At 43.1% G+C, this 27,830-nt stretch overlaps 1 protein-coding gene across 3 annotated transcripts in view; it reads right to left on the reverse strand.

The window, feature by feature from the left end:
• Positions 1-27,830, reverse strand: part of LOC136783236 (protein O-mannosyl-transferase Tmtc2-like) — a 148,237-nt gene that overhangs the window by 7,699 nt on the left and 112,708 nt on the right. For all 3 annotated transcript variants that reach the window (XM_066743203.1, XM_066743202.1, XM_066743204.1), the window contains exons 6-7: positions 23,638-23,723; positions 11,336-11,580 (exon numbers count right to left, since the gene is read on the reverse strand). In XM_066743203.1, the coding sequence (XP_066599300.1) occupies positions 11,336-11,580; positions 23,638-23,723 (331 nt within the window). The remainder of the gene's footprint in view (positions 1-11,335; positions 11,581-23,637; positions 23,724-27,830) is intronic.

A 27,830-nucleotide genomic window follows, 5' to 3' on the forward strand; every position in this document is an offset into this window, starting at 1 on the left:
TCATTATCACTGTATATATTTATATATATATATATATATATATAATGTTATGGAGCAGCGCTTTTCGGAGCCACGCGAAATTACGTAAATGTGTGTGTAACAAATATGAAAAAGTAACGCATTGGATGCATCGAATAAAACATGTTCGATAATGAAAAAATGAAAAAATATTAGTATAAAACGAGGATTCTAAGAGTGAGTGTGAAATTAATCAGAGCCACGAGAAATCCCGTAAAGCGACGACTATGGAACAGAACCGCTCTTGAAAAAACAGAAAACCTTAATCGTTTTACCTCGTTTCTCGTTTATTAACGCGCACGTTTTACGGATGACGAGTTTATTCAACGTATGAAAGCGTTTATTAACTCGTCGTACGATGTTCCAAGCAATACACTATGGTTAATCGTAAACTGAGATGAAAAGCACGAATAGTATGAAATAACGTATTGGACGGAACTCGATGGGGCAAGTGGAAAGTTTGGGATTCGTCGCAAGAACGACACTATGGCATCTGTGCACGGGTAGAGTAACGCACTCTAAATCAAGCATATGGGATATAATTAGGAGAAGTTGGTGTCTTGGGCGAGATTATATAATGAAAAGACAATATATATATAATATAGTGTATCCTGTATGAAATAGCGGCGGTGGGCTTGGCAAGCAGTTGGGAGTGTCGTGTGGCTTCAATTGGCCCGGCGATTATGGTCGGCTCGGCTTTCGCAGAGGGCCAGTAATGTGGTCACGTGAAACTCTATTAGCTCGAGGATTAATCGAGGCGTGCGTGAGACAATACGGCCAACTAGAAACGCGCCGACCAACCGGAAGCCACTGGGAATAGTTATAGTAGCGGAACACTGCGTAGTTGCAGAGATTCGTTATATATATATATATAATCGATGGATCCCTCGATCAATTTTCATGGCCTCTCTTCTCCCCCCCCCCCCCCCCATTCCCTCCCTCCTCACTTTCAAAGCTATTTATTTCACTGCGTGGACCGTAAACAAACAAATAGGCAAACTATAGTATAATTGAATAAGCTAGAGTTGATTGAATGAAACAGCGGACTTTGGCTGAAAACTGTTTTGATTTGAGGCGAAGAGGCGGAAATTGAAATGGCAAGGGAGAGGTCGGTCCTTCGGTTGTGGCTACGCGTCTAATTTATGGAATCGCTCGGTGTCGTGAATCGAATATTACGGGAGGTCCAGTGTACCTCTAATCTGGTAGTGGGTACACGTTCTGTCCGGGCGACAGTAGTCGGCATACAAATAACGCGCGGATATGGAGCATAGATCTCACTCTGGCTTCCCGTTCGTTCCCGTCGAGTTCCCGGGACGCGAAGCGCCGACCTCCGAGCTCCAGTCGCCGGACAATCAGTCGACTGATTACTGCGAGAGGATTAAACTCGATTTAATCAGAACTCTCGCGAGATGCTCATTATATATAGTATTTACACTGCGTGTGAATGTGTGTGTGTGTGTCTCGCGAAACTCAGCCACTTGGAAATTTTCTTGCTCGAGACCCGAGGTGCTAGAATTACACTTGTACAGGACCTACATCGTTCAGTTGCTTTTTCAACTTGTTACTTCTTGTACCCGAGTCGCGTGTTATATAGTGTATGCTATATATAGGGGTCACCAGAAATTCTGTCTTTTCGGGATCTTCTTAGTTTTTACCTGAGGTGCTAAAACTACACCTGTACAGGACCTGTGTATCGTTTAGTTGCTTTCTCCACTTGTTGTGTTTCCTATATCCAAAATGATCATCATATACAGTATTTGCTATAGGTATACACGAAGATCTCCCTAGAAATTCAGGCCCTTCGAAATCTTCTTGCTTTGGGCCTTAAATGTTAAAACCACACCTGTACAGGACCTGTGTATCGTTTAGTTGCTTTCTCCACTTGTTGTGTTTCCTATACCCAAAATGTTCATTATATAGTATATGCTAGGTATATACGAAGATCTCCCTAGAAATTCAGACCCTTCGAAACGTTCTTGCCTTGGACCTGAGATGTTAAAAGCACACCTGTACAGGACTCGCGCATCGTTCAGCCGTTTTTTCAGCTTATTCTTTTTCGTGCGAAAGTTTCATAATTGTTTGACAGAGTTTCAGAAATGCGATTATAGGGCTAATCGGAAATCGTGCGGGATACGAGTCAAGCTGGAGAGGAAGTTGTGTACTTAGGTCGAGGTAATCCCGAACGCGCCCATAGCGCCAGGCCAGTTTGCTTATGCATTAAACCAACGTTGAAACCGTCGCTGATCCCTATCGCGTCCCGTCTCTCCATATTCCCCGGGATGGCTCAGCCGCAAAGGAGTCAAGCCTCGGGAACAGCTCGAAAATTCCTCCCTGTTTATACTCCGCCACTGCCTCTGTTTCAATGAGATAATCAGTCTCCACTCGGAATCCCCCGGATTCGACTCTCGCTCTTCTCTCTGTTTGATCTTTCTCAGATGAATAATACCCAAAGATTAGAGTCTCTCTCCTCTCTGAAACTACAATTATCCTGCACGCCAGGAACCTCTGGCAAATGGATTCTCTCGCAATGTAATAAACTCGAATACTCTGGGCCCAATGTAAATACATAAATCCTGCTAATAAGGACTGCGAATGGCGCTATTATCGACTGGAATAAATTCGACGAAAGTTGGAAGGTTCAAAATTGCACTTTTGAAATCGATAGAGGAAGAGAGAAGCGGAGGGGGGGGGGGGTGGAATCGTGGGGAAGGGTAGAGGACTCGTCGACGAGAAATATAATGGAGGAGTTGAGAAAATAAAACGTCATTGGATTATCTAGTCGGACGATCCTGCAGGGTTGTCGATGGGATGAGGAGAACGCTCGACTAATCCTGCTTACGGGAATTCATTTCCTGCTTGTTTCCGCGATTCCTATCGTCGTCGTTCGCCTATCGGTTGTCACCGGTTGGAAAATCGTTCAGGTAATTGGAGCGGACGCCCCCCCCCCCTCCCCCTTCCCTCTTCCCTCACATAGATTTCGCTACCCCAACTCACTAACAGGCGGATAACAGGTAAAGTCTTTCCTACCAGTCCCAGGAGATGCTTTTAAATTACAGCCCCGGATACTCGTCTGTTCTTGGACGGCTTTTTGCGCAATTTTAATTTTAACGCTACCCCCATCCCTCGACTCTCTATTCCTGGCATTCCCTCCCTCAGCCCATTGGCGCACTTTAATCTTCCAGAGGAGCGTCCATTTTGTATCGTCGCACTTTTCTATTGTCGCATCTCTTACTCTATTTTCCTATATATATATATAACTTTTTCTCTCTTTTTTTTTCATCACGGATCGTCCTCAAAATATCTATCTTTCGGTGGAAATACTACCTAGTTTTTTACATTGTTTCTTTTCTCTATTCTCTTGTTATAGTTTCTTTTACATTTTTTTCTTTTATTATTGCTATTATTCTGTATATACAGTTATGGTTTTTTCTAATTTTCTTTTATTTCTTCTTCGTTTTGATTATATTCAGATTTTTCCGTAACTTCCGTTGATAAAGAACTGGATATAGTGTGTGTGTATAGGTATATATATATATAAATATATATATATATGTAAGAGAGAGCTGTCGTCAAGGTTGAAAAGTGTCCTTGGCCGAATGAGCCACCGGAGAGACGTATTTTTCGACCAATGCTCGCGTACTGCTAGCGTGCATCTGCATTTCCTACCTGGAATTAAAGGCACCACTGCTGCTACTGCCCCTGGGATAACCGACCAGGATCATAAATTCCTGTTAACGCTGAAGTGATTTAGGTACTCGTTGAAATTATTCCAAAACGAGAGAAAACAAGGGAGATGCTTGGGAAATTCGAGAAAAGCGAGAATCGCGAATACAAATCAGAATTTTCCTTCTCATTGGGATGGATAAGGGGGGAGGGGAGACGAAGAGAAAGAGAGAGAGGAGTGGGAAGGGGGTGAGATAGGGGTAGATTACTTTCCGGTTTGGGTCGGCTAAATTATACGTCGTTCGAGGCACTGGTGGCCTTGACGCACGTCTGCTTCTCAGCTAGGAAAAATCGCCCAACTTTGGCGTCACGTGTCCTAGAGAGTCTCTCCATCTCCATCCCTCTCTCTCTCTCTCTCCCCCTCTCCCTCTGCCTCGAACAAACACCATCCTTGCGGCTCTCCGATCTGGAAAGATATTTGCGCGGATGTGTGTGGGCCACGGGAAATTTAGTTCTCGAAACGAGGGTCTAATCGCTGGCGCGATATCCCTCGGAACTTTACGAGGATTCGGCCACGAACAAGGGGACCCTCACCGACACATGGAAAATCCTCACGGAGAACTTTCAACCACGTATGACGAACTCCTACACGAGAGCTCATTCACCAATACAGTATTAAGGCTCGGGCCAACCTTGTTAAAGGCACAATCACGGAGAGAGTTTCGGTGTAACACGTGCATCTGTTTTACTGTTTCGACGAATTTTCTTCTCCCGTAATTTCGCCAACACGAAGCAACTTGTCTCGAGACTCCCAATACTTGTAACAACACGTAATCTCCGGAACATTTCTCTCAGGAGTCAGGAATTATTCTCTCGCCGTTTCTTTTTCTCCACTCGACGCTTTTAAGAAATATATTGTGTTGTTTGGCTAGGAAGCAGCAATTATATAAGAATAATTTCTCGACGTATTTATTCAGAGCAGGGATGAGGGTGCTGCGTTCATTAAGAGAAATAGAAGCTTCGCCTTGTGGCAAGACAAATACAAGTGATCTCGTTACAAGTGTATGTGTGCGTGTATGTATACGTGTATTTGAATGGAGGAGAAAATTGCTGAAAGTTTTACAGTGTTGGTCGGTGTCCACACACAGAGGAAAATCGTAGCGCGAGTCCGTCAAGGGAAACTCGTCTTTGTGGAAATGGACAAAGTTTCGGTGTATCGGTGTGCGCGCGTATGTAGAATCTTGCACACTTTCACGAGAGCGGTAGAGTCGTTTTCCATGTGCCGGCTGTGGGGTAAAACATCGCCGGCAAGATTACAGCGGAGTTTCGCCAGTTTCCGATGTTTTATCGCGATGGCCCCTCGCCGGGCCGACGCATCCTTCTGGAAAGTCGGGAAATTCGTGAATAATACCGGCAGAAAGGAGGTCATCGCTGCTGGACGGTTCTCATAACCTCCAGGACGAACACCAACGACTCCTCATTGCCCGTTCCCAACTTGATCCCCGCACCAGCCAAATCCTTTTAGCCGATTCGCCAACTGATTCCAATTCGCTACCATGAAAATCCTCCGCTCTCTCCCCCAACCTTATTATCGAGCCTGATTTTCTTTCGGGGATTCTCCACGTTTCTCGTCCTCCCCCCCCCCCCTCCCCCACCCCTACCTACTCGCCCTAAATCATTAAATTGACTTGCTTCAAATTATACTCCCCTTTCTCCAATGATCGAAAATAGAAAAATTCCTTTCTCGTTTTTAAAGGGGCGCGCGCGCGAGAGAGAGAGAGAGAGAGAGAGAGAGAGAGAGAGAAGTCAAACGACCATGGATATAAATATATATAGATATATAGTATATACTCAATCAATTATCCACAGCAGCGATTGATTTCGTCGAGAGTGCGCCGCTCGGAGTGGGAGGGGGGGGGGGGAGAAAAAAACTTGCCATGCTCTCCTCGAGAAGCCACGAAGCATCAATTATGGAGGAGAAAACTTCGGGACTTTGCGTTCATCCCGCGGGATAAGTGGCGGTGAGAAAGTTGAGGTAAGATCGGCGGACTTGGCGCGGCCAACAAAAAATTAATAAGCGGAAAAGTTTAGTGGGGAACGATCGCTGGCTAATCGGCCGGATTGAGAAGAAAACTCGGCAGTTTGGTAATATTGAATGGCGCACAAATCTGAAAAGCCTCGGGTACCGTATCGATCTTTATGAGTGTGGAGGGTGGAGAGAGAGAGAGAGAGAGAGAGAGAGAGAGAGAGAGAGAGAGAGAGAGAGTGCCGCTTTACCCTGAAGATTCCGGACACGCTCCGCACGTCCGCGAGACGTCAAATGCCAGCCGATATTACGTCAGCTCTATAACTGCTAGCCGGAATCATCCAGCAGCCAAGCAGTTACGTCTCGCATTCATCCACCGAGCAAACGTCAGGCATGCTTATGACGTTCCTCGTCCTTATATTCTCGATCCGGGAAAAAAAGGACGCGCTATCTCTTGTTCCATCAACGATAAAAACGCCCCTTTCCGCCGGGGAGTATTATTAACTGTGAAATATACCGCTGCGAAACTCTCCTACTTTTCGCATAATTACACCCCGTGATTTAGAATTTCAAAATAGCCTGAGGGGAGGGGGGTGAGAGGCGAGGGATGAAAATTTCTGCGACAAAGATCGCGTCCGAGCGTGAAAGATCGCCAAGGTACCTCTGCGTTAGGGAGAATGTTCTTGAGAGATTTCAGGGATAGTGGGGATGAGGGGGGATTTTTTTCGTTGTCATTTTAATAATGGGAGTGGTATTACGCGACGATGTTTGACTAGTTAATTAGGATGCCTGATTGCAGTTCCCCGGTTGGCATACAATGCCGGCCAAGGTAAATTTGCAAGGCTTTCCGTCCTGCAAAGCCAAACCTCGCCCTTTCGCTCCTGGCCCTCGTTCGCTTTCCTGTTTCCAGCTCACCCCCCCCCCCCCCCCTCCCCTACCACTTCCGCATGGTTGAGCTCAACTTTCCCCGCAGTTCGGATTCCCTTTTTAGCTGCTCCTGTATATATACTCATTTTCTGCCGCCGCTTCCATCTCTCTCACCCACCGCATCGTTCCGTGTAATTCTCAGCTGCGGTAATGCCGATCCAGCCACGCGCACCTTCCAAGCCCTCTCCACTCGAGTGCTACGCGAACACTACTCAAATTTTTCCACCTCCGACCCACCCTACACTCATTTCATCTCAATTCCACTCGTTACCGAGCGATCGCTACATTCTTCAACCGACGAATCTGTATAGCTCTATTAAAACCTAACTTGTTTTTCTCACCGACCAATCCTTCGCTGAATCGTGGACAGCCGGAATATTACAAGTTACAAGTTGCTGCTCTGCGTGTCGAGTAAATTGAGTAAAGGGTTTATATACGATTGATGAAAAATTAAGTTATCGTCTGGGACACACTTGGTGACAGAAACAACAAAGAAAGTCTAAAAAATATAGTTGACTATCGAGTCTTCGGCAGAGAGAGTCCTCCTTTAAAAATTATATCGATACATGTCCGCAGAACAGTGGAGGAATAAGACTGGGAAACATAGTTGAGACTCTGGTCTCTGCAGCCAGGGTGACCTTTTTTTTAATTATATCGCGATGAGAGAAGCACAGCGGAGGAAGGCTGAAAGAACCAGTCGACTCGGCTCTTCAGCAGGGAACCCTTTTTTATCATATCGGTATGACAAAATAAGCAGCAAAGGAAAGACTGCAAGAGTCAGTTGACTCGGGTCTTCGTCGGGGAAACCCTAGGCGAAGCTTCTTACAGGCTAAACTTGTTAAGAACTCGACTGACTAAGATCTCGTCGCGATAGTTGGATAATAAATCAAGAGAGCTGTGTACACGTTTAAGATTGGCGTTGGGTAATAATGTTTCGTTGGCTGAGATGGTCGGTCAGCGAAGAATAAGCGCGACGGGCAACAGGATGAATTTGGCTTTTATCGCTATGGGAGAGATAAGGCGGAAAAGAGAGATTTCTTTTTAGGCCAAACTTGTTAAGGAGTTTTGACTGAGATATTAATGGCATTGAGGGAGGATAAACTTTGCTTCGATGGTCTATCAATTGGCGTAAAAGTACCGGAAGAAAGTAATGATAAGTTATAAGGGCTTCTTCTTCTTCTTCACAATCCGGCTGCAGTCCTGGTTTCTTTTCGCACGATCGTTAAATATTTGATCGGATCTACTTCTCCCCGCCTCATTATGCTCCACGGTCTTCTCGGAGATGGCTCAAAATTTGTCCATAATGCGTTTCCAATTCGCGATAGGGTATTATATACGTCGAGGAGCGTTTAGCTTAAACCAGTCACTCGAATGCATTTCTGGCAGTGACTCCTCCGACCATTTCTGGTCTATCGCGAGTCGTTCAGGTTAAGCACCCATGAAAGTCATAATACGTAAGTAAAACTCTAACGTAAACCCCCGAAGCTTCGTGTCTCGCTGACTTCTATTCAACCGAGAAGCTGATAGCACTTGGCCCTCCTATAAACTGTTTGTTATTAGCATTTAAATAACTCGGGTAATTAATTGTGCCTCTTTATCATCCCTAGCACTCTTTTTTGCTCTCTCAAATATAAAGTGGAGAATTTTAGAAATATAATGTAATAAAGCGGGATTAATGAAATATTCAGAGGGTGGAGGGGGTTGTCGAGGATCGTGTGAAAGATTTCGTCGAGTACATATATATATATATATATATATATATATATAGATAGGAGCAATATGAGTAAGATTGCCGTAGGCCGGGTAGTCGTTGATGAGGAGAAATTCGATCAGGTTCTAGTGGGGCAAAACGAAGGAGGTTTTCCGTAAATTGTAGGAGAGTTTCTTGCTGCTGGTTCAAAGTATTCGGCGATTTCTGGCACTGGAGGCTAGAGGGAATTGCCCGAGGGTGTCGCCGCGCGCTTCTAAATGACGAGAAGTTTGGCCAAAGTACTTGGCGGGATATTATAACTCGTTACGCGAATGCAGACCAAGTTTCCTCAGGGTCTAGCTGCACTCGGCTTTAGCGAAGAAAGGAGAGGCAATAACTCCGTTGGAAGATTTTCGTTGCTTCGCGATACTGTCCGATTAAGCTACCAATATCACTTAGATGGCCAATTTAAACTTACGACTCCTGGCAAAGCTCGCCATTTCAATTTACGATTTCCAAATATAGGTACTGCTACCCCCCGCGCCAAATTTCATATTACTGCCGCATATATACTTTTCTTACCGTGTCGTCTAGTCGACTTTTTTTCGGCAGAGTCGACAAAGGACCATATATATATATTGTGTATATAGGAGTCGTTGAGAAAACTAGAGATCTCGTAAAAATTTGCTTATTCGTCGGACGAGCCTCGAGACCTGGTAGATTATAAATTTTCTAGAATTTTCTCGGTTTGTCATTGAATTCCTCTTTGGCTCGAAGGGAACCAAGCCAAGGAGGGATGGTGCAAGGTGCGGTGGAACTAGAACTCACAATCGCTCCAAGTGGAATAAGTAAGTATCGTCAGTTATTAGAGATTGGAACGATGGAGAAGAACACGAAAAGTTTGAAAGGAGAAATTTTAATCTGGATAATATTAAATACTTGAAATTCCTTTCGGGAAGCTTTCAGGCAACTTCGTGCTCCAAGTTGCCGAATCGATCGAATTATTAGCGTTCGAGTGCTGGGCAAATTGGTTAAAAACTTGTATTTTAAGCGCGAGCTACTTTATTCGCCTAACTAAATTCTCTCGGGGTATATACATTATATATATATATATATATATATATGTAAACAAAAGAAAAAAATGTGAAAAAAATGACTCTCACCTGGAGAATCTTCCGAGAGACTTTGAATTTGGTTTTGGCATTAATCCCTGTTTTTCCGAGGGAGAGAAATTTGTCAGGGAATATTTGTGGGATACGTGTATGGGTAGAATACATAAGAGGATGAAAGGGGACGCGGAGGTTAGCGTAAATCCCGCAGGAGCTTGGCGAGTGGAGCGACAAATGGAAAATTGCGAAATCTTCGTGTAAATTCGTGGACGACCGGAAGTGGCTGGAAGCGTAGGAGGGTCTCTCTTTCTTTTCTCGGTAGTTTCCCTCTTACGTGTACCTGTGGGGTACTTTTCGTATAAATTGTCGTGTAGGTATTTCAGGAGGATGCGCGGAACAAAACGTAGTTGTGGTTTGCGGCGAGATGAGCCAAGGTGTGTTGGTTGGTGAGGAGGAGAGGGAAAGGGGGGGGGGTGTCTGGGTCGTAAAAATGCAAACCCCTGGGCCACCCCCCGAGGCAAGGCGCTCGCGCGAACACCCGGTCGTAACGGCGCTGTTGTCGGATCGGCCCACCAAAAAGTTCTCAGGCACGGATTGCAAGAGAGGAGAGAGATAGAGAGAGAGAGAGAGAGAGAGAGAGGGATGGAATAAAGAAAAAGAAAAAAGGCAAGCGAGTTGAAAACGAGCGTGCGAGGGAAACTCGAGAAAGTTGCCCGAGGGTGAGAAGGAGTACGAGGGAGAACAAAGATGTAGGGCAGGATAAAAACAAGCCAGGAAAAGTGATCCAGGGAAGAACTGGTTGAGAGCTACTGAGAAAAGGGAGAGGGCACTGAAATTGTGCAAGCAAACTAGCGAGGAAAATATAGAGGAGAGAGTGCAAAAAGCTGAAAGGACGAAAGTTGGTGAGGGCCGAGAGAATATGAAGAATATAAATATACATATATAGTTGCGACCAAGTATGTACACAGTGTAACCGATAGAGTTTTGACTATATTGTAACAAGAGTATGGATTGCGAGGGATCGCAGCTAGGGGGGGGGGGGAGGGGGTGAAAAGAGAAAGGAGAGAGAGAGAGAGAGATTGAAAATAGAGGCGAGTTTTTGTATCTCTGTCTGCTGGTTGATTCGCGCACACGGTAAGTCGATCCGGGCTGATTCCGGAGTGGGCAATGGCGAAGGAATGGGGCGCGGAATGCGAATGGGACGAGGGAATTCGAAGCGGGAGAGAAAATGAGGGGAAGGTAAGAGAGGATTGGAACGTGGTAGATCGCAGGAGCGCGAATCTATCCGGCCAAGCGAGTAAATGCGACGCTTCGACGAGCTCCAAGAATACGGTCCTGCCTACATGCCTGGTGATTCGGAAACATCGACCGTGTCGACGTACTTTCTTCTTAGTACTCCTTTTCGTCCTTTTCACCCCTGCAATGCTGGAATTTCTCTCTCTCTCTCTCTCTCTTGCTACAAGAATCGTGTCCTGCACTATACAGCACACTGACAACGATGAACAAGTCCAGTATACTGGTTTTCTTCAGCTACAGAAATCGCCGAGCGAAACACACTTTGTTCCCGAAAGTACTTACATCTCGATTCCTTCGCGCTTAGAATCTTTGCCATTATTCGTTACACGAGAAATGGGGAATTTGGAGGAGTCGATGGGAGCTAGTAGATAATAGTAACGAGATGTTCGAGAGATCCTTGGCCGATCGGTTGATTGATCGAATAAGAGTGGGGTGGAGAGGGGGAGGGGGGGGGGGGAAGACATTCCTATTGGTTGGAGAGCTTCCGATAGAGATATTCTGCTTTAATGGTGTAATGAAGAGGAAGCGAGGAACCGAAAGAGGTGGGAATGGGAAGAGGGGGTGGGGGTGGTTTATGCTGGTTATAGACATATATATGGTACTAACCTGAGGTGGATAGTGATCGGGCAAGGCGCGCAGGGCTTCCCTGTAGGCGGATAGCGCCCTTTGTAGTCTACCCTGATCAGCGTAGAGAGCGCCTAATTGAAGCAACGCCTGCACCCTGGCTGCCTCGTGAGCCCTTTTGTCCTTGAGTCCCGAACCATCCAGGGATGCACCGGCCCGTAAAACCGCCGCTGCTTCCGTTCCACGTCCAACAGACACCAGGGCCGCTCCGAGATTCGCGTAAGCCTCTGAAAAGACAAACGGGAGAGATGAAGAAACACGTTTGGAGTCGCACAGGTCGCCATCCAAATGCCGTTCAACAGGAATATAGTTTTGAATAGACCGCTGCGGAGTCCTTCTATAATGTGTTAGCTGCGCAGTGTATACGTGTGTGTGTGTGTGTGTGAGAGGGAGAGAGAGAGAGAGGACTCCTGGGTGGAGTAGCTTAGAGGAGCTTCGAGGACTCCTTGCTTTGGAAACCGTCCAAAGAGTACTTCGACCTCCGGTTCCATAAAGTCGTCTCTATACTCGTCTCCTCCGCACCTTCGTTCGTCAAGCTTCGATCCAGAGACAATCCCATTTCAAACTCCACCATCGCCACCCCATTTCCTCCTTTTCGCCATCCTTCGCATCCTTTTTCACTGTAATTAAGCCACGACTCTCCTCCAAGCCACTGCTGATTCCTTGTACTCGCCAGGAATGCTGACGACAACTTTCAAATGCTCCCTGTATATATATATATATATATATATGTATACTCTATTCGCTCCGAAAACAATCACGGCGAATGATAAGGAAGCTCTGATTGCCGACTCGCATCACGCTTGGATCCATTCCAGGGGTTCAAGGTTCAGCGAGTTTCGTATTTTAGCCTTGGGATCATCCCTCGCTTTGTGTGTATCTTCCTGCTCATGCACGTCATCCATTATAACTCTTATCGATAGAGTTTCTTTTTCTTACTATATCTGTATATATATATGCATAGCTATATAGCACATCTGTTTCTCGATTCCTATTTGTACGGGCGTATTTGTATCTCGATACGAGTACACATCCTCGTCCCCCCCTGAGATTATTCAGTGTTTGGAGATGAAAGGACAACGAAATGGATGAAATTAGGGTAAAAGGGGAAATTTCTCGGAGTTGGCCGAGCTCTGTTATCGCTGGGAGAACAAACGTCAGCCGTGATAAGAAATAGCAGATTGCGAGGTGAGAGGGGCAGCAATTTGGATCCGATCCAAGCCTTCAAGGCTGGCAGATTTTTCGCCCAACATAAGGAGTCTTCCCCACTTTGACTTTTCTCTCTCGACCAAATAATTATCATAGCGCAAGAAACGAAAATATATACTGGCAGACGAAGGTATATATACAGGGTCATTCCGAGAGTCACTCGATCCTACAGTTTTATTACAGCTCTCTCCTATTTTTTCCTCTCCCTTTAGCAAACAAATAGCGCTGATGATAAGAAACTCTTTGGATCCCATCCAAGGATTTTCCGGAAGAACATTTCTGGCTTTAAATTGTACACGTTTCTCGTTTTCGCGAGTCCCTTTATGCGAGTGTAATTAAAAAAGGCTTGTATCGCGGACTCGCGGAATTGGAACGCGGCAAACACGCCGGTTCCAACGACTCCTAGCTGCCTTTATTAAAGCTTCCCCATGCCTCGGTGAAATCATTATTGTCATCCTGATTATTATCCGAGTTGCGTTATTGCTCCGGTCAATGAATAAAAGCTTCTATAATAGGAGAACCACTCGCTCGGCTTTGACGTTAATTAAATATTTTCCAGTCACAACTGTATACTATATATATATACGTATAGAGTAGAAAATATAGTTTGAGGAAGAAAGCTCGAAGATTGTTCGGACGAGGAATAAAGCGGTTCGAGTTGGAGCGTGAAACCGTCGGTAATCGGTATAAAAAGCTGTTCTAGGGCAGATTCGTCGTAGTGGTACAGGGGATATTTTGAATAAGTCCGCAGTCGAGAGGCGGGCTACGGGCAATCCATTTCGCTCGGCGCAACTCCCACGGGATACTCTATGGAATTAGAGGGGGAAAACCGTGCAGCTTTGGAGATCGTGATGCACGACTCACCGACGGCAGGTCCGTCGCTCGCTCGCCCGGCAAAAAAGATTGCAGCACTCGTCTAACAATATTCTCTGATAAATTACGACGATACCGCATACACACGATCCTTCCTCCCTTATCCCAGCCAGACGAAATAATTTACTTTATTGAAATATAAATTCCGAGCGATTCTCCTGAATTATCCGTGTCCTGGAGATTGAGAAATCGACCCAGTCTGGATTAGATTGCTATATATATGTATATGTACACACAAGAGCAGCGGTGTAAGAGTGGTCCGCGCGTACGTTGGCTTTGGGGCGAGAAAGAACCTGAAATTCCATCGGAATTTCGCGATGGCTCCCTCGACGCTTATGAAACTTTGATTTTACTTATCGTCATCCCTTGAATAATCGACCGTACTTGATGAAAGGCTCGATATTGCTACGTCGACGAACCATCGCGACCTCCGCCCATCCACGAAAGAAACGCAAGCATGATTTATGCAGTCGAATCACTTTAATTCCACTCTTCGATAATGAACGATCGATATTCTAGCTCCCCTCTAGCCGCTTCCCGATGCAAGGTGAAAGTGAATCGCGAATATAATGACCGAAAGCTGCGTGCGTGTCTTTCTTCTCTTCTCTCCTCGCTCCTCCATTGACTAAACATAATTTCAATTTGTTTCTCGGACCGGACGAAACATTTACCAATCAAGATTACGCTTTGTTTATCCATAATTATATTTGTCTAATTAGCTCGTGGATTTTCGACGTGCACACACACACACACACACACACACAGCCAAATGCACGCCTGGACGAAAGTGGGAATTAGGAATGGTGAATATCGCGCTTAAGCGTAGAATCGTAAGGTACACAAGAGAGAAAACGCGGTTGCACGTTGGAATCTTAATTCTGTAGGTCGTTGGTGGAAGTGAATTCGCTTTTCTCGGTCTCTGCAGGCCGTATAGCAGGGACTCTCGTCTCTTTCATTCGTTTGTCCTTCTTCGATTCTCCCCGGCTCTCGCCTTATATATCCTCTCTCTTTCGTAATTAGGAAGCAAACAGAACGACGACGGTCTTACCAAGTTGGCGGAGTCGGAGATGAAACAGCAGTTTCCGTCCACCATCCCTCTTTCCTTTCCTCGCCACCACCACCACCACCACCACCACTCTCTGTTTTACTTTAACTTCGCACTCCGTCACTCATTTACTTCACCACGCCAATTCGATCCTTCACCTGTTCCCCTCCACTCCATTCTTCCACTATTTTCTAATGAAACCTCTCCACGTCTTATTTAAACTCGCATCTATCACTCGTACACTTTCCACCTTTCTCCTCTCGAATAAACACTCTCTTTTGTTCCAGCTCTCTCTCTCTCTCTCTCTCTCTTCCTTCATTCGTGTGTACATTAATATATATATATATGTATAGTATACTCTCCTGCACGATTATGTAGAAAAGTGTCTGGCCATAAATTCCATCAGCAGCCACTACCTCGTTATTCTCCAATCGAGACCGGTCCCTTTATTTATGCGCCAGTCTTTTTTTACCAAAATATCGTAGGCTCGTTCGTTGAAATTTATTCCCCTTGCCATCGCTGGATTTATGACTGAAACTTTTAAAAACTGATACTGCCCGAATGCTGTAAAAATAAAATAGCACGAACCGGATTGCCCCGTGCGTAAAAATGGGTAAATTAAGCCAAGCTGACCGAGCGGGAAGGTGGCTGGAAAATTTTAGGATTTTCACCTTCAGCATCTGGATCTCCGTGCGTTATTGCTCCAGGAATTTCCAAGATTCGGAAAAGTAATGTTTGCAGAACGAATCTGGCAATTTAATTAGCGGTCCGTGCAAATCTTTTTTTTCCCCCTCCAGTAACCTCTGTTAATTCTTGCACTTTGAATAAGGTTCTGCACAATTTCTTTTGTATCTCTCTCCTTCCATGCAGTTCTACCTCCTTCCTCGGTGACACTATATATATATATATATATATATACACCTATATAGTATACGTACATTAAGGACACTGCGTAAGAATAACGCAAAGTTGAACTAATTGTTGAAAGAAAATAGAACGAGTGCAGTACTCGAGTGAAATAAATACACACTAAAGAATTAAATGTGAGCAATTAAGTGAGGAAAATACGTGGTAATTGCAGAAACGTAATAGCGAATTAAGAACGTGCTTAACGAGGTGGATAGAATATAATATTAAGACTACTCGTGGAATTATAAAGGAGGAAAGCAGTACTTTAAACGTAGCGAAATGAAATTTCGCATTCAGCCATTCGAGAATTGAGATTTTCCCGCAATTGAAGCAGCATTTTGCGCAAAAAGTGTGCCAAAGCTGTGCGCGTATGCATTTTAATGGGCGTTTCGTGGCAAAATCGATATATCAGATGAATGTAAATACTTTTACAGGATATACGCGTGATGTAATTTAGGAATACATATATACATATATATGTATATATCGTTCGTTTTCCATTTTTCCTGAAAGAAAGAAATCACGTCTCTCGGAATATTTCTACGAGCAAATAGACAATAATGTACATATCTGAACAATAGTGCAACAGTTAAGCTCACAAACGCTCCGTCGCACGATATATGTATATACAAGAGTATTCGTACTAATGCCTGGGTGACTGCAGCTGTATACCAAGCTGGGGAAATGATGTATCGTGTTTTCGCCATAAGACTAATGGCACCGGTTCATATATACCATTCTACCTAAGCCCCGGTAGATTTTCATTTCCCAACCACGCCAAATTTTTGCCACTTATACAGCAAATATATATAACCAACCTCCCAAACACGCCACAAAGATTTGTCTCGCGAGACTTTTCGAATTTGTCGAGGTTCCTCGTATAAATCGAGTGGAAATATTTCCACGATAAATTTGCTTGATATTTGAATTGGAGTTTGAAAGATAGATTCTTTTCGTAGGAATAGAATGTGCTTATATATATATATATATATATATATATGTGTGTATACGTGGCATAGAAATGTGTGCAAACACGAAAATTCGTAAATGCGTGGAAGAGTTGGGTGAAACGCAATTCTTTCGCATTATGCAACCATTGCGTGGCAACGCAACAGCGTTAATCTTGCACGTGTAGCGTGAGGGGGTGGAGGGGGTTAGTGTGGGAATATGTATAATGCGTGGGTGGAAATGCGCAGAGAGCGTCTGTGCGAGAGGACCGCCTCTTATCGACCGTTCCGGAGGAAAACTGTGCGAGTGTGTCAATAGGCACGTGTGCCGGATTCATGTTCATGCTCCGGGAGGAGAGTGCCACGCTCGCTACAGGGATCACTTAGGGCAAAAAGCACTGCTGAAATTTCCCGGTGTAACACCCTGGAAAAAGCATCAAAGCCGCGTCATCCTTCGAAAAACCTGACTCTTCCCCTTATTACCCAAATATATTATAGAAATTCTACCAAGAATTCCAACCTTTTTCCCTAGCTGCTCCCTGCTCCAGCAATATTGCCAATAAATTTTCATTCGAATTTGCAAAATGAAGCATTATTCTTAGGATGGTCCTTTGCCTCGATGGATCGCAGTGTGTCTTTCCAGCAGAAAAAATATTGGACGAGTGTTCCCTCGGTGTTCCAATATACATATACATATATACATAAACTTTTGTTTCTTACGGTTTCATATTCCTTGCCACGTTTATTTCTTCTTCGTGCGAGAAACAGCCAGAATATAGGGGGAAGAGGGATAAGGGAGCGAAGATGAAAGGGTTGAACAGAACCAAGTCTCTCGGTGGATCCTCCGAGCGGAAGTGGAAAAGCCGCCAACTTTCCAGACGGACCTATCGTTCCGTTTGTCGGAAACGCTGCGAATATTTTGCTTACGCAACTGCACGCAGCTGCGGAGACGCGGATGAAATGCAATTACCCCGGGCCGAACACGAGCTTAGCTGGATCGTGCAAACAAACGCAGGGCAAACTTTTCATTATTTTCCTACTGGCGACCGCAACACTTTCCTCTCATCCGGATGCGAAAACTCCAGGCGAATTTCATCGAGCCAAACGAGAACCGAAGGTGCGCACCCCTGCTCAACGCGATACACAGTTTAACGCCAAATTACCATTGCTGAAATCTTGTTCCAACGTCACCCTCCGATCGTTTGCATGTATATGCTTGCACACGTGGCACGTTTTCACATAAACGACAAATCTATATTTGCTGCACGGTGGAATTACGCCAATGTCTTTTATATGTATGTATATATAGCTGTGTGAAGCAATTTTTTCACGTTGAAATATCGTATTTGCAGGACGCACGAGGCTCGCTATTAATGCCCGGTATGTAAATAATATTTGCTGAATTTTTGATGCGATATCAGGCTCGGGAATGAAATTTCAATGGTTCCAAGTCTTTATCATTCACGAGCCATTGCGGATACAGTTCAATTTTCCAGTGAATTTTCATTGGCGGTTCGATGGAAAATTTTGCCTCCCCTCTTCTTTTAATACCTTTTCGGAGGGTGATTTTTCTCGACCAGCCGCGCACGCGCGTGTATACGTGTTTTTGTTAAACGTCACTTCCGTCTGCGATATCCGCGGCGAGAATAAAATTTGTAAAATATTCAAAATATCACACGTCGTTCCATTCCTCTCTATCTTTCCGTTTAATGGCGTGCGAGACGACAAAGAATATGTCGATATCAGCTCGCGGATATGAAGCTTAGTACAGCGTGAATGATTTTGTATTCGAATGTATCGTTTGTTAAATTATCAATCGATCTTTATCGGACCGACGGATAAATGTCTCTTCAATCAAAATATATACCCTATCAATTTATCCGTGTGTGTATGCAACTATATATACACGCGTATATATACACCGTATAAACTTTACGTTATGGATCAACATTTGGAATGTAAAAATTAATACATTTGTAAATTTGTATATTTACAGATCGCTGTGAGAATACAATTATATATATATATATATATATAATTGTACAGAGAGTGTCAAGAATCTTGCATGTGTATATGTGTGTAATAGGTCTGAATGATGGATCGAATTATGGGAATGAGGGAATTCATGTGGGGAATTTAATTGTACGCGATTCGCGTGATAAATTCAATCGAAGCGTTAGGCGTTCATCGACGCTACAGCGTGTTAAGATTTAATTGCTGTTGGAGCGTACCGCGTGTGCGTCTAATCGTATAGTATAGATTAGAGGTCTGGAAAGTTTCGCGATACGAGCAGGAGACTTGGCGTGAAAATCGCAGTGAGGATCACTCGACACTCGGCGCGGCGACAATCGAAAGTTGTTCCACTTTCGACACGTTTTAACGAACGTGAGTTTTAATTAAGTGGTGCTCGCTCCCCATTCCGAGAGTCATGAGTTTAATTTGAGAATAATTATCGGGTCAGCTCGAAATAGCACAATAATGTACGTATATAAATGGGAAAGATTTCGAAATTCTCGCACAAAAATACAGATAGATTAACCGTGACAGAAATTTCGTATATTGAAAAGTTTTATATACCTGTGTGTGTGTGTGTGTGTGTGTGTGTATGTGTGTGTATTTAACTTTATAGTACCTATATTAAGCATCATTTAAATTCACAAATCGAATTGGCTCGTCATATAGTATAGTTTTGCATTTGGCTCTATAAATATTACAAGCAAACACAACTTATGCTTGCCTTTATGTATTTATATAAGCACCGTTGATCAACACGCGTAATATATGCAAGCGTGCATTGTATTTCGACAGCAAATATTTCAATTTTTCCAATTATTTTGCCCTGCCATTGTTAATAGTTTATTGTAATCGCGAACCTTTTGTTCTTTGGGAAGCATAACGAAATTATCAGTGCACCTTTTTTCCGTGAAAAAATTCGTTTGGTCGTTCTCGCTGCGTGAAATCTAGCAGCGGGCATAACGCTGTTGATTTTTTCCCCAATTAATTGATTTTTACACCGATAAATTTGGCGCTTTTTCCCCGCTCGTTTATTCCCGTGAAAAAATTCGCCAAATTTCGTCGGCCTTGCTCCCTTACTTTTCACGACTCTCGAAATTTTCACGGCTCGTTTGCTCGTTGGAGAATTAGTGGATTTTAGCTTTTTCTCTACGTTTTTCCTCCCTCTTTTACGTGGTAGGATACTTTTGGCACCTCGCGCGGAGCGGCTCTGTGGAATATTAATACTCGGTGGCCGGAAATCCAACGTCGCCTGGACGAACGGAGCTGTTGGAAGAGGTGGTAAAGGTAAGGGGGAAGGGAGGGGGGGGGGGGTGGGTGGTGAAAATGCAACGGGTTAATGACGTAACGACGTGACACCCGTAACTTTGTTAAGTCGAAACGTTCGGTCCGTGCAGAAATTGCAATCGTGGTTGCTAAAGCGTAATAACGCTACCATATTGCGCCGGTTACAACGAAATTTTAATGGATCTCCGGCACTGCTGGCGTGGCGTATCGCGAAATCACCGAATTTCGATTATTATGGGGCATAAAAAAGTTTCATTGAAATTCCCCACGGACTCGTTCACCCATTTCGGAATTTCGCTATTAAAACCTCGAATCGAAAACAAATTTCGTTTTGTTCATTTCGCTGTGTGATCTGCCGCGATGTAAATATTAATATTATATCGCATTTTCTCGGTTTTTGTATACAGCGTACACATAGAGCGCAAAAATGAAATTTCATTAATTTCCTAATTAGTTCGATAATTCGAGAAATATTTGATTTATTCATTCCAATTAGCGTGTTTATAAAACTCCAGGGTGCGGGAAAAGTACGTGGGAGCTAGGGTGTACAAGTGCCATTTTTTCACAGTATCACTTTTTGTTCCGGAGAAGTTGGTAAATATTAAAGCTCGTTACACGAATATACACTTTGTACAACTTCTCAACGACGTCGGCCCTTTCATAATTTTTTCAAACTTTTATTTATATTTTTTTATTTAGCTTCAATACGTTCTCCTATGATTATTATTACTCCCTTTCGCATATATATATATATATACATTTCTACACTTTTGCATGCTTATCGTGCAATAATCCAACTGTTATGACTCAACATACGAGTGTAGAAGGTATACGATAAGATCAGAGAGGTTCGGGTTTTCGTGGAATTTTCGATGTTTCGGCTGGAATCTTGAGAGGATGCATTTGTTGGGATTACGAAGCTCTTTGATGGAAGAGAGGACTGAAGAATGCAAAGAGCGGAATGGACAGCGTACATTGATGGCCATCGAACGTATTTACCTGCAGCGGTACGATTATAAAGCATCCTGAATGGCATCGGACCTTTCCGGACAAACAGTCGTCATTCTCTTCGAAATTGGATCGATCCTTGGGACGTTTCTCTCAAAAGATTCGTTCGCTGCAGATTCGTCCTGCCATATAAGAGACTTTTCGCTTAACGAGAAATTACAAATAAAATCTTGCTCTACCCAGTCATATATAGGTTTATTTAAAGATATAGAGAAGAATATTTGAAAATTTTAATATATCCATCAGAGTCTGTTGAAAGAAAAAAAAAGAGAAAAAAGTGTGATTCGGTATCCTATAGACCCTTTTTTCATCAACTACACCATATCTGATTTTCCATATATATATATATATATATATATAGAGAGAGAGAGAGAGAGAGAGAGAGAGAAGCAGGCTCTCTGGTTCTCTTTTCACTCAGCAGCCAGCGTATTATACTATACCCTCGCCATTACACAGCGTATAAAATCCCAAATAAAACAGTACTTTTCTGTCGCTTTCTTTTAGCCCGTGGCATTCTCATTTATTTTACAGCATTTTACTACCGAACGCCCGAAGATGGTCTCGTTTTGTCACGTAGCTTCCTTCGAGCAACGAACGAACAATTTACGCAACCAGTCTGAGAATTTTTCGTTACTCGTGAAAATATACTTTCGGCACGTTCGCCCGTCACCGCAAAAATCGCGGAGACCCAAGCACGGAAATAACCTTCCTTACGAATTCATACTACCTCACTTTCGCGAACAAAGTTTCCCAGCAGTTTAATTTACTGCCTCGTAATAATTTAGTTTTACACGTTGCACTTGGCTTAAAAATTATTTTCCCTTGGTTGATATAAGTTCGAAGAGTGCGCCATTCGAACTTGCAGCCCGAGTCCAAGGTGCACGGGGGCATGGGAGCTAAATATAGCTAGACGGGGCATTTTTATAGGGTGAACATATAATTTAATTGCGCGATTGAAAGTTAACCGACAAGGATCGTCCGGGGAGGGAAGGGGCGGGTAAAGGATTTTCGGAAAAATCGCTGGGGGGAAATAAGTCGTGGGCAAGTTTGGGAAAGCCAAAATAGCCGGCATTTGAAATTTATGGCAAGCCCGCACTAACCCTGGTTATATTTCTGCAGAAGAATTTCATCTTTAAGGGTGGCTTAACAGTAAAAACTTTCGAGTGGATAGGAAAAGTTTGATTGTAGTCGGTAAGATTTTCGGTGATTTCATGCGTTACGTCGATGGACCTTAAGGATGAGCTCAGATTTTAATTACGATGGGAACGCGTGTTTAGCGTCAATTGGAAAATGGCGATGGATCCATGCGAAGAGCCTCGGCGCGTACGTAATATTCTTCCAATCAATCCAATATACCCAAGGGGATTTCCAATTTTCCGCCCTAGCTCGTAGAAATTGGCAAGAACGGCGCTATATGCCGTCTCGAGGAATTCAAAAAGCACCCGTCGCACCATCTCTCTTCCTCTCTTCCACTGGAAAAATCCCTTTACCTTGTAAGACTGCAGCTGATAGTCGTAAGAAAAAACTTTCCCTCTGTCCCTCCCCCCCCCCCCCCATCTTGGATAACCAGAAAGCAGGATATTATATCATCAAAAAGTAATTTTACATTTTTTTAAATTTACCCATTTTAAAGTATCGTTTGGGCCCTGGAATACCACGTCGATCTTGCGTAAGATATTCTACGAGAAATTCTTCGAATTCTTCATTCGAAATTTTAAAGTCTGAATGGCGATGATATTTTCATATTGCATAGTAGCCGTTTTTAGGACCGACCTGGAATTTCGAATGCGTTGAAAGAATATAGAATACGCTGGTCTATCGAAATCCGTATATATATATATATACACGGTTGGTCCTGGGATAATATCTTCCACGAGATTACTGAATTTTCATACGGTACATATATATATATATATATACATCTCTGCATGGAGAAATCAAAGACGTTCCATATACTGATGAATAGATTTTACTCGAGATACGAGCTTTTCCATATACCTCAGAGGTTATTTTTTTCCTCGTTAACATTTATCTCTTGCACTCTTTCAAAGTTCAATCATCCGCAGAGAATGATGAAACTTTTTTTATGGTACGGGAAATCGAATAGCCAGTTGATAATAATTTTTCGTTATTTTTGTGGATTTTGTTTGGGTTGCGAAGAGCTCCCAGGGTTGAAGTAAATCATTGGCGAATCGTATATAGCTACATATATACGTAGGTTTCACCTGAGGTGCGGTGGGCAAGGGCGACGAAGATTTCTTGTCCCACCCTGGCGTAGATGGTACGTGCATTCCGAGTAATAAAGGTTCCGGTCTCCCTGGCGACAAATAGCTCGTTAAGCTGCTGATTCGCGCGTATTCTGCTATGGTCACTCCCTCATTGGCCAAATGTGGATATACGAGGACCTCCGGAGTGCCTCTTTAAAACGTAAGAACGCCATCCAAGTTTTATGGTATCGATAAAACTAAATGATTCACGCTCTTAATAAATCAATCTTCGATCGGTAAGTTTCGGCTTTAATACGAAACTGCTTCCTTTATGAGATTTGTTTTTTAGCACGATAATTGCACAATTGGGAAAATATATTCAATGAGAAGATCATATACAGGTACATCAGTATACACATGCATACACACACATATAAGAGCTTTGGTCTAATGGACGACCAATAATCGATAATTGATTGAATAATTAAAGGATCGAATCCCTTTTTTCAATTTGCTTTAATACGGATCTCTGCTGCAATTACGGGCAAAAAAATTGTACAGTAATATTTATGATGCCGGATGACGCTGATAAGAAATTATTCAGCAGGATGAACGCGCTAATGACTGTCGGCCGAATTAATTATTTCATAATCTTCTTAAAGTTTTATGGTCGCGATAATAGTGAAATAAAATGACATTATCCGAATGACCCATTTCTCGCGTTAGCCTTATGGGGATGATTTAAAAATGATGATATTGGTTAAATATTAAAGAAATGGAACTTACGAGCTAGCGATGGTCGGAAATGAATAGCTCGCTGGTAGCTCAGGATAGCCTCTTCGTAATTCTTCCTCCCCTGCTGCAGGATTCCCCTGTAAAAGAGGGAAAAACGAAAATTGAACATTAATAACGAAAACTCTGCCGTAACCACGAAAAACTTCTTCTTCCTCGATGCAGGATTAATCTTATTTTCATTCGTAAAGCGCTCGATTAAAGTTCCGTGCAATTCTACGAATTCTTCTCACACGTACGGTGTGTGCACGCGCTATATTTCCGTTTGTTTTGCATATATATAGAGCGAGCTCTATGGATTAATTAGATTTTTCGTGTTTCGCTGATCTGATGAGGTCGGTGCAGGTCTGAATAAACATTTTGCGGAGTTTTGCAAGTGAAATAAGAGAAGCGGCTATATAGAATGCTGCTGGTACGGTATACGTGGGATATGAGCGAGCGAAAGGTGGATTGGGATTTTTGGCTGCTGCTGGGGCATATCGGCCTGATGGTAGCTTTCAATTTTGGGGGTGAAAAAGCACGGAGGGTCGTGCGGATGGCGCAATTTTTTCCTAAGTTAACGTCGCGTATAACCAACTGACGCCTCGATCGATCGGTCAAAAAAGCTCCGGCAGCTTCTCCGCTGCTTTTCCCGACGGTACAACGCGCGTCAGTGTGTGTGTGTGTGAGCGAAGCAAAACAACTATGAGCGATATCGTCCAAAGCGCTACGTGTCCGATAACGTACGGGGGAAAAATATTAGCGATAAAGCGCCAGATCCCCGCCTACTGCGATAAGTCACTGCCGGACAAGTAGTATTTCCATCATTTTTTCGAGCACACTTCAAACAGGATTAATCGTCAAAGCCCGAAATCCCTGTCCCCGTTGACCTTGGTATACGCTGCGCGCCTCGCGTGAAAATTCCACTCTCCCACACATTTTCCACGGGAGGAACCAAGCTGGGCCAATCTTGTATATATAGGAATAACGTAGGGAGGAAAAATTGGCGAAACTTGGATGGTATATGGGGGGGGGGGGGGGGGGAAGGAGGAGATTTTCCTACGAAGGTACAATGTTGCATAAAATTTGTGTAGGCAGGGGAGAGAGTTGGTATTCGCCCAAGTGGAAGAAGTTGGCGGAGACATTCTCGAAGAAGAAATATATATATATGTGAGTGGAAAGTGACTTTCGTTGGATTCGAAAAGTTTTTAGCTGCCAACTAGGAGTTAAATACTCTGTAATGACTGTCTGGGCTTTGGTGCAGGGTCGATAAGGAAGGAATCGGCTTCGGGCATTGCGAAAAGTTGTACTAACGACATCCTTTGTGATCCATTGCACCCCCCCCCCCCTCCCCCATCCCTCTCTCTCTCTCTCTCTCTCTCTCTCGCGCGCGCGCGCGCGCGCACATCGAAGAACTGAGACGGATAGAATATATTCCCTTCCCAGAGACGTGCGAGCGACCAGGAAAAGGGAGCTCTCCAGGCCGTAACGAGCCACCACTCCGCGTTCGTTAACTTTCAAGACGCAGCTCCTACCAGTATAAACGGTAATCTCGCGCGTTTGTTCTACTTTGCAATTATTCGGGGTATTCCGCTTAGTTTATTATTCAACATCGTCCGTGATTAACTTCTTCGCTTAGTCTCGGTTAATCACGCCAGCGAAAAGGGCCCGTGTTGTTATTTCAGATTTTAATGCTTACTGCTTTATTATATCGTAGCCTCCTCACACACACACACACACACACACATTCCGCCATGATTCACTTTTGAGGGAAAATATTGCGTGATTGAATTCACATTGATTTTCCCGACGTAAATAGGTCAACTCCCGAGACAATGTAATACTAAAGTTCCCTTCGTTAAACGAAGGAAGTCGTGCGGATGTCGGTATTGGGACTATGCGACAGAGTTTTCTGCTATTATTGTCAAACGTGCCAGGGATCATCTCGCAAAAGAGCGCGTAAAACCCAAGAGACTACCTTCGAGCCGTGAAAACGATGAGCGATTGCGTGCTGTTACTACAAAATTTAACTAGGGTCGTGTCAAGTCTCGTTACAGTTTCCTGGCCGGTCGTTGACTGGGATTAGTTCATCATTCTGGCGCTAGGTGGTATCTTTTCTGAAATTTCTCGCAATCCGTTTTCCACGTCAATGACGATATAGAAAGGAAATTGGTGTAAAGCGTTTATAAAACTTTTCATGTGGCCAAATTTAGTAATATTTTATTATTAATACTTTAGAAGCTTGTGCATATAATTATGTACATTTAACTTGAGAATTTTAATCAATTTTATGTAACTTGACAAAGGTTAACATTATGGAAATAAGTTAATAGGCTTATTTTATTCTTATTATCGTGTATGCGAAATATTTTTATAAAATGTGTAATATTATTAATAATTAACAATAAATTACTCAACAATTTATACAGATTCCTATCCATAATATATTTAAATTTAACTTGGTAAATAATGATAATATTAAAAAATTATAAGAGTTTGCTTCTCTGAATTTGTCATCTATCTAGAGTTTCCGGGTTGACCATAACTTTTGAGATACCTAGTACATCATTTTTTTTTTTTACTAATCTCAATAGTGACAGAGTTAATTAACCAAACCGATATTAGCCTTAGTACTTATTTTCTTATATTGTTAAAATGATTGACATTCGTTATAAAAATTAATCACAGAATATTATACGTTTAAATATTTAGTTTAAGACTGTGCGTAATTTTATTTTTAAACCGAGTCTACACTTGGATCAAAAATTCATTACGACCTGTGGGTTGATTTTTTAACGTTTGCATCGATACCAATAACATGATTAAATAAAAATGTTTGAATTTATATCACTTGCAGAATCAGAGATATACTAAAAAAGTGCTGCGAATATAAAAATCTTTCTGGTTTTTCTAGTAAGCATTTTTAAAATATAAACGTCTTTAGAGATGCTTCAGCTGTTACCAGTATATCGTTCCAAGGTTTTAATAATTAAATCTAAACGTTAATGCTATAATATACTTAATATTAAAAGTGTATGTGAATCTTTGTTAAATGCTGAAAATACCTAAATACTGGGGCAAAATCTCAAGAACCATGTTTACGAACTCTTACATCAGTTTACCCTTAATGATTAATGAAGTTGTACTTTATCAAGTATATCGGTATTATACTGTTTAACTGTTATCGTAAACAGGTTCTCACAAACACATGCAGCAGTCTCATATCCGTGATTTATCACCAATTATTAACCTTTAGGGGGTAGGCGATTCGTGTCAACAAACCTCTATTCAGAGTTACCCGAAAGTACCTAATAAATGCATATACATATATATCATGGAAACTCGGTAAATTCTTGCTCAAAACATGAAAAACTAAACCTAACCTAAGATACTTGATATATCAATCTGATTAAAATATTGCGTATAACACGAGATGTTGCAAATTTCGAATCGAAATAATAAAAAAAAAAAACACAATAAAGAAAACGTGAACCAAAACGAAAGAAATCTATAACATTTATCTTATACTTGGACCAGTTGGAAAGTAACATTAGTGTCGTGAATCACGTTTACCGACAATTTCAGAAATAGTTTAGGGAGATTTTCACGGACGCAATCCTCGCGATCGTATCTCTTGGTCTCGCATAATCCACATTCTCAGTATCGCATTACGCGTCAATAAAACATAAACATAATATTCTCTTACAAGACGGTGGCAGTAGTAGCATGTGGAGTAGAAAGGGGAGGATGATGAGGAGGGGTGGTGGAGGAGGATGAAGAGGAGTGGATGGGGGGGGGGGGGGGGGAGCTATGCTATCGCGAGCAAACGTAATATAAACTGCAGCACCAGCCGTGGGTAGTAAACCTTCTTACATAGCTTCACGTGGCACACTGGCGCTTTCCGAAATTCCACAACGAACATCGTAAAGCTTCGAGCGGAAAACATCAGCTCCTTTGGAATTCTAGATGGGGGTGGGTCAGGCCGTCGTTAAAGGGTGATCGTTAAGGGTGGAGACAGATGGACAGAGAGAGGGGGGAGGATTCAATTATCGTCTGGCGTCAATCGCAGGTGACGTAACGAGCTGTAGCGTCAGGCGAAGACGTCGAAAATGACAATGCAGAATGCTGAACGCGACCGACAAGAAGGAGGCAAGGCATCGCACGCGATCAACGCATCTCGCTCTCCCGTCGTGCCGAGGAAATTGATT

Source organism: Prorops nasuta, unplaced genomic scaffold (genome assembly GCF_024137725.1).
Source record: "Prorops nasuta isolate Cenicafe-Biocafe unplaced genomic scaffold, Cenicafe_Pnas_1.2 PNAS00033, whole genome shotgun sequence".
In the NCBI taxonomy this organism is placed as follows: Eukaryota; Metazoa; Arthropoda; class Insecta; order Hymenoptera; family Bethylidae; genus Prorops; species Prorops nasuta.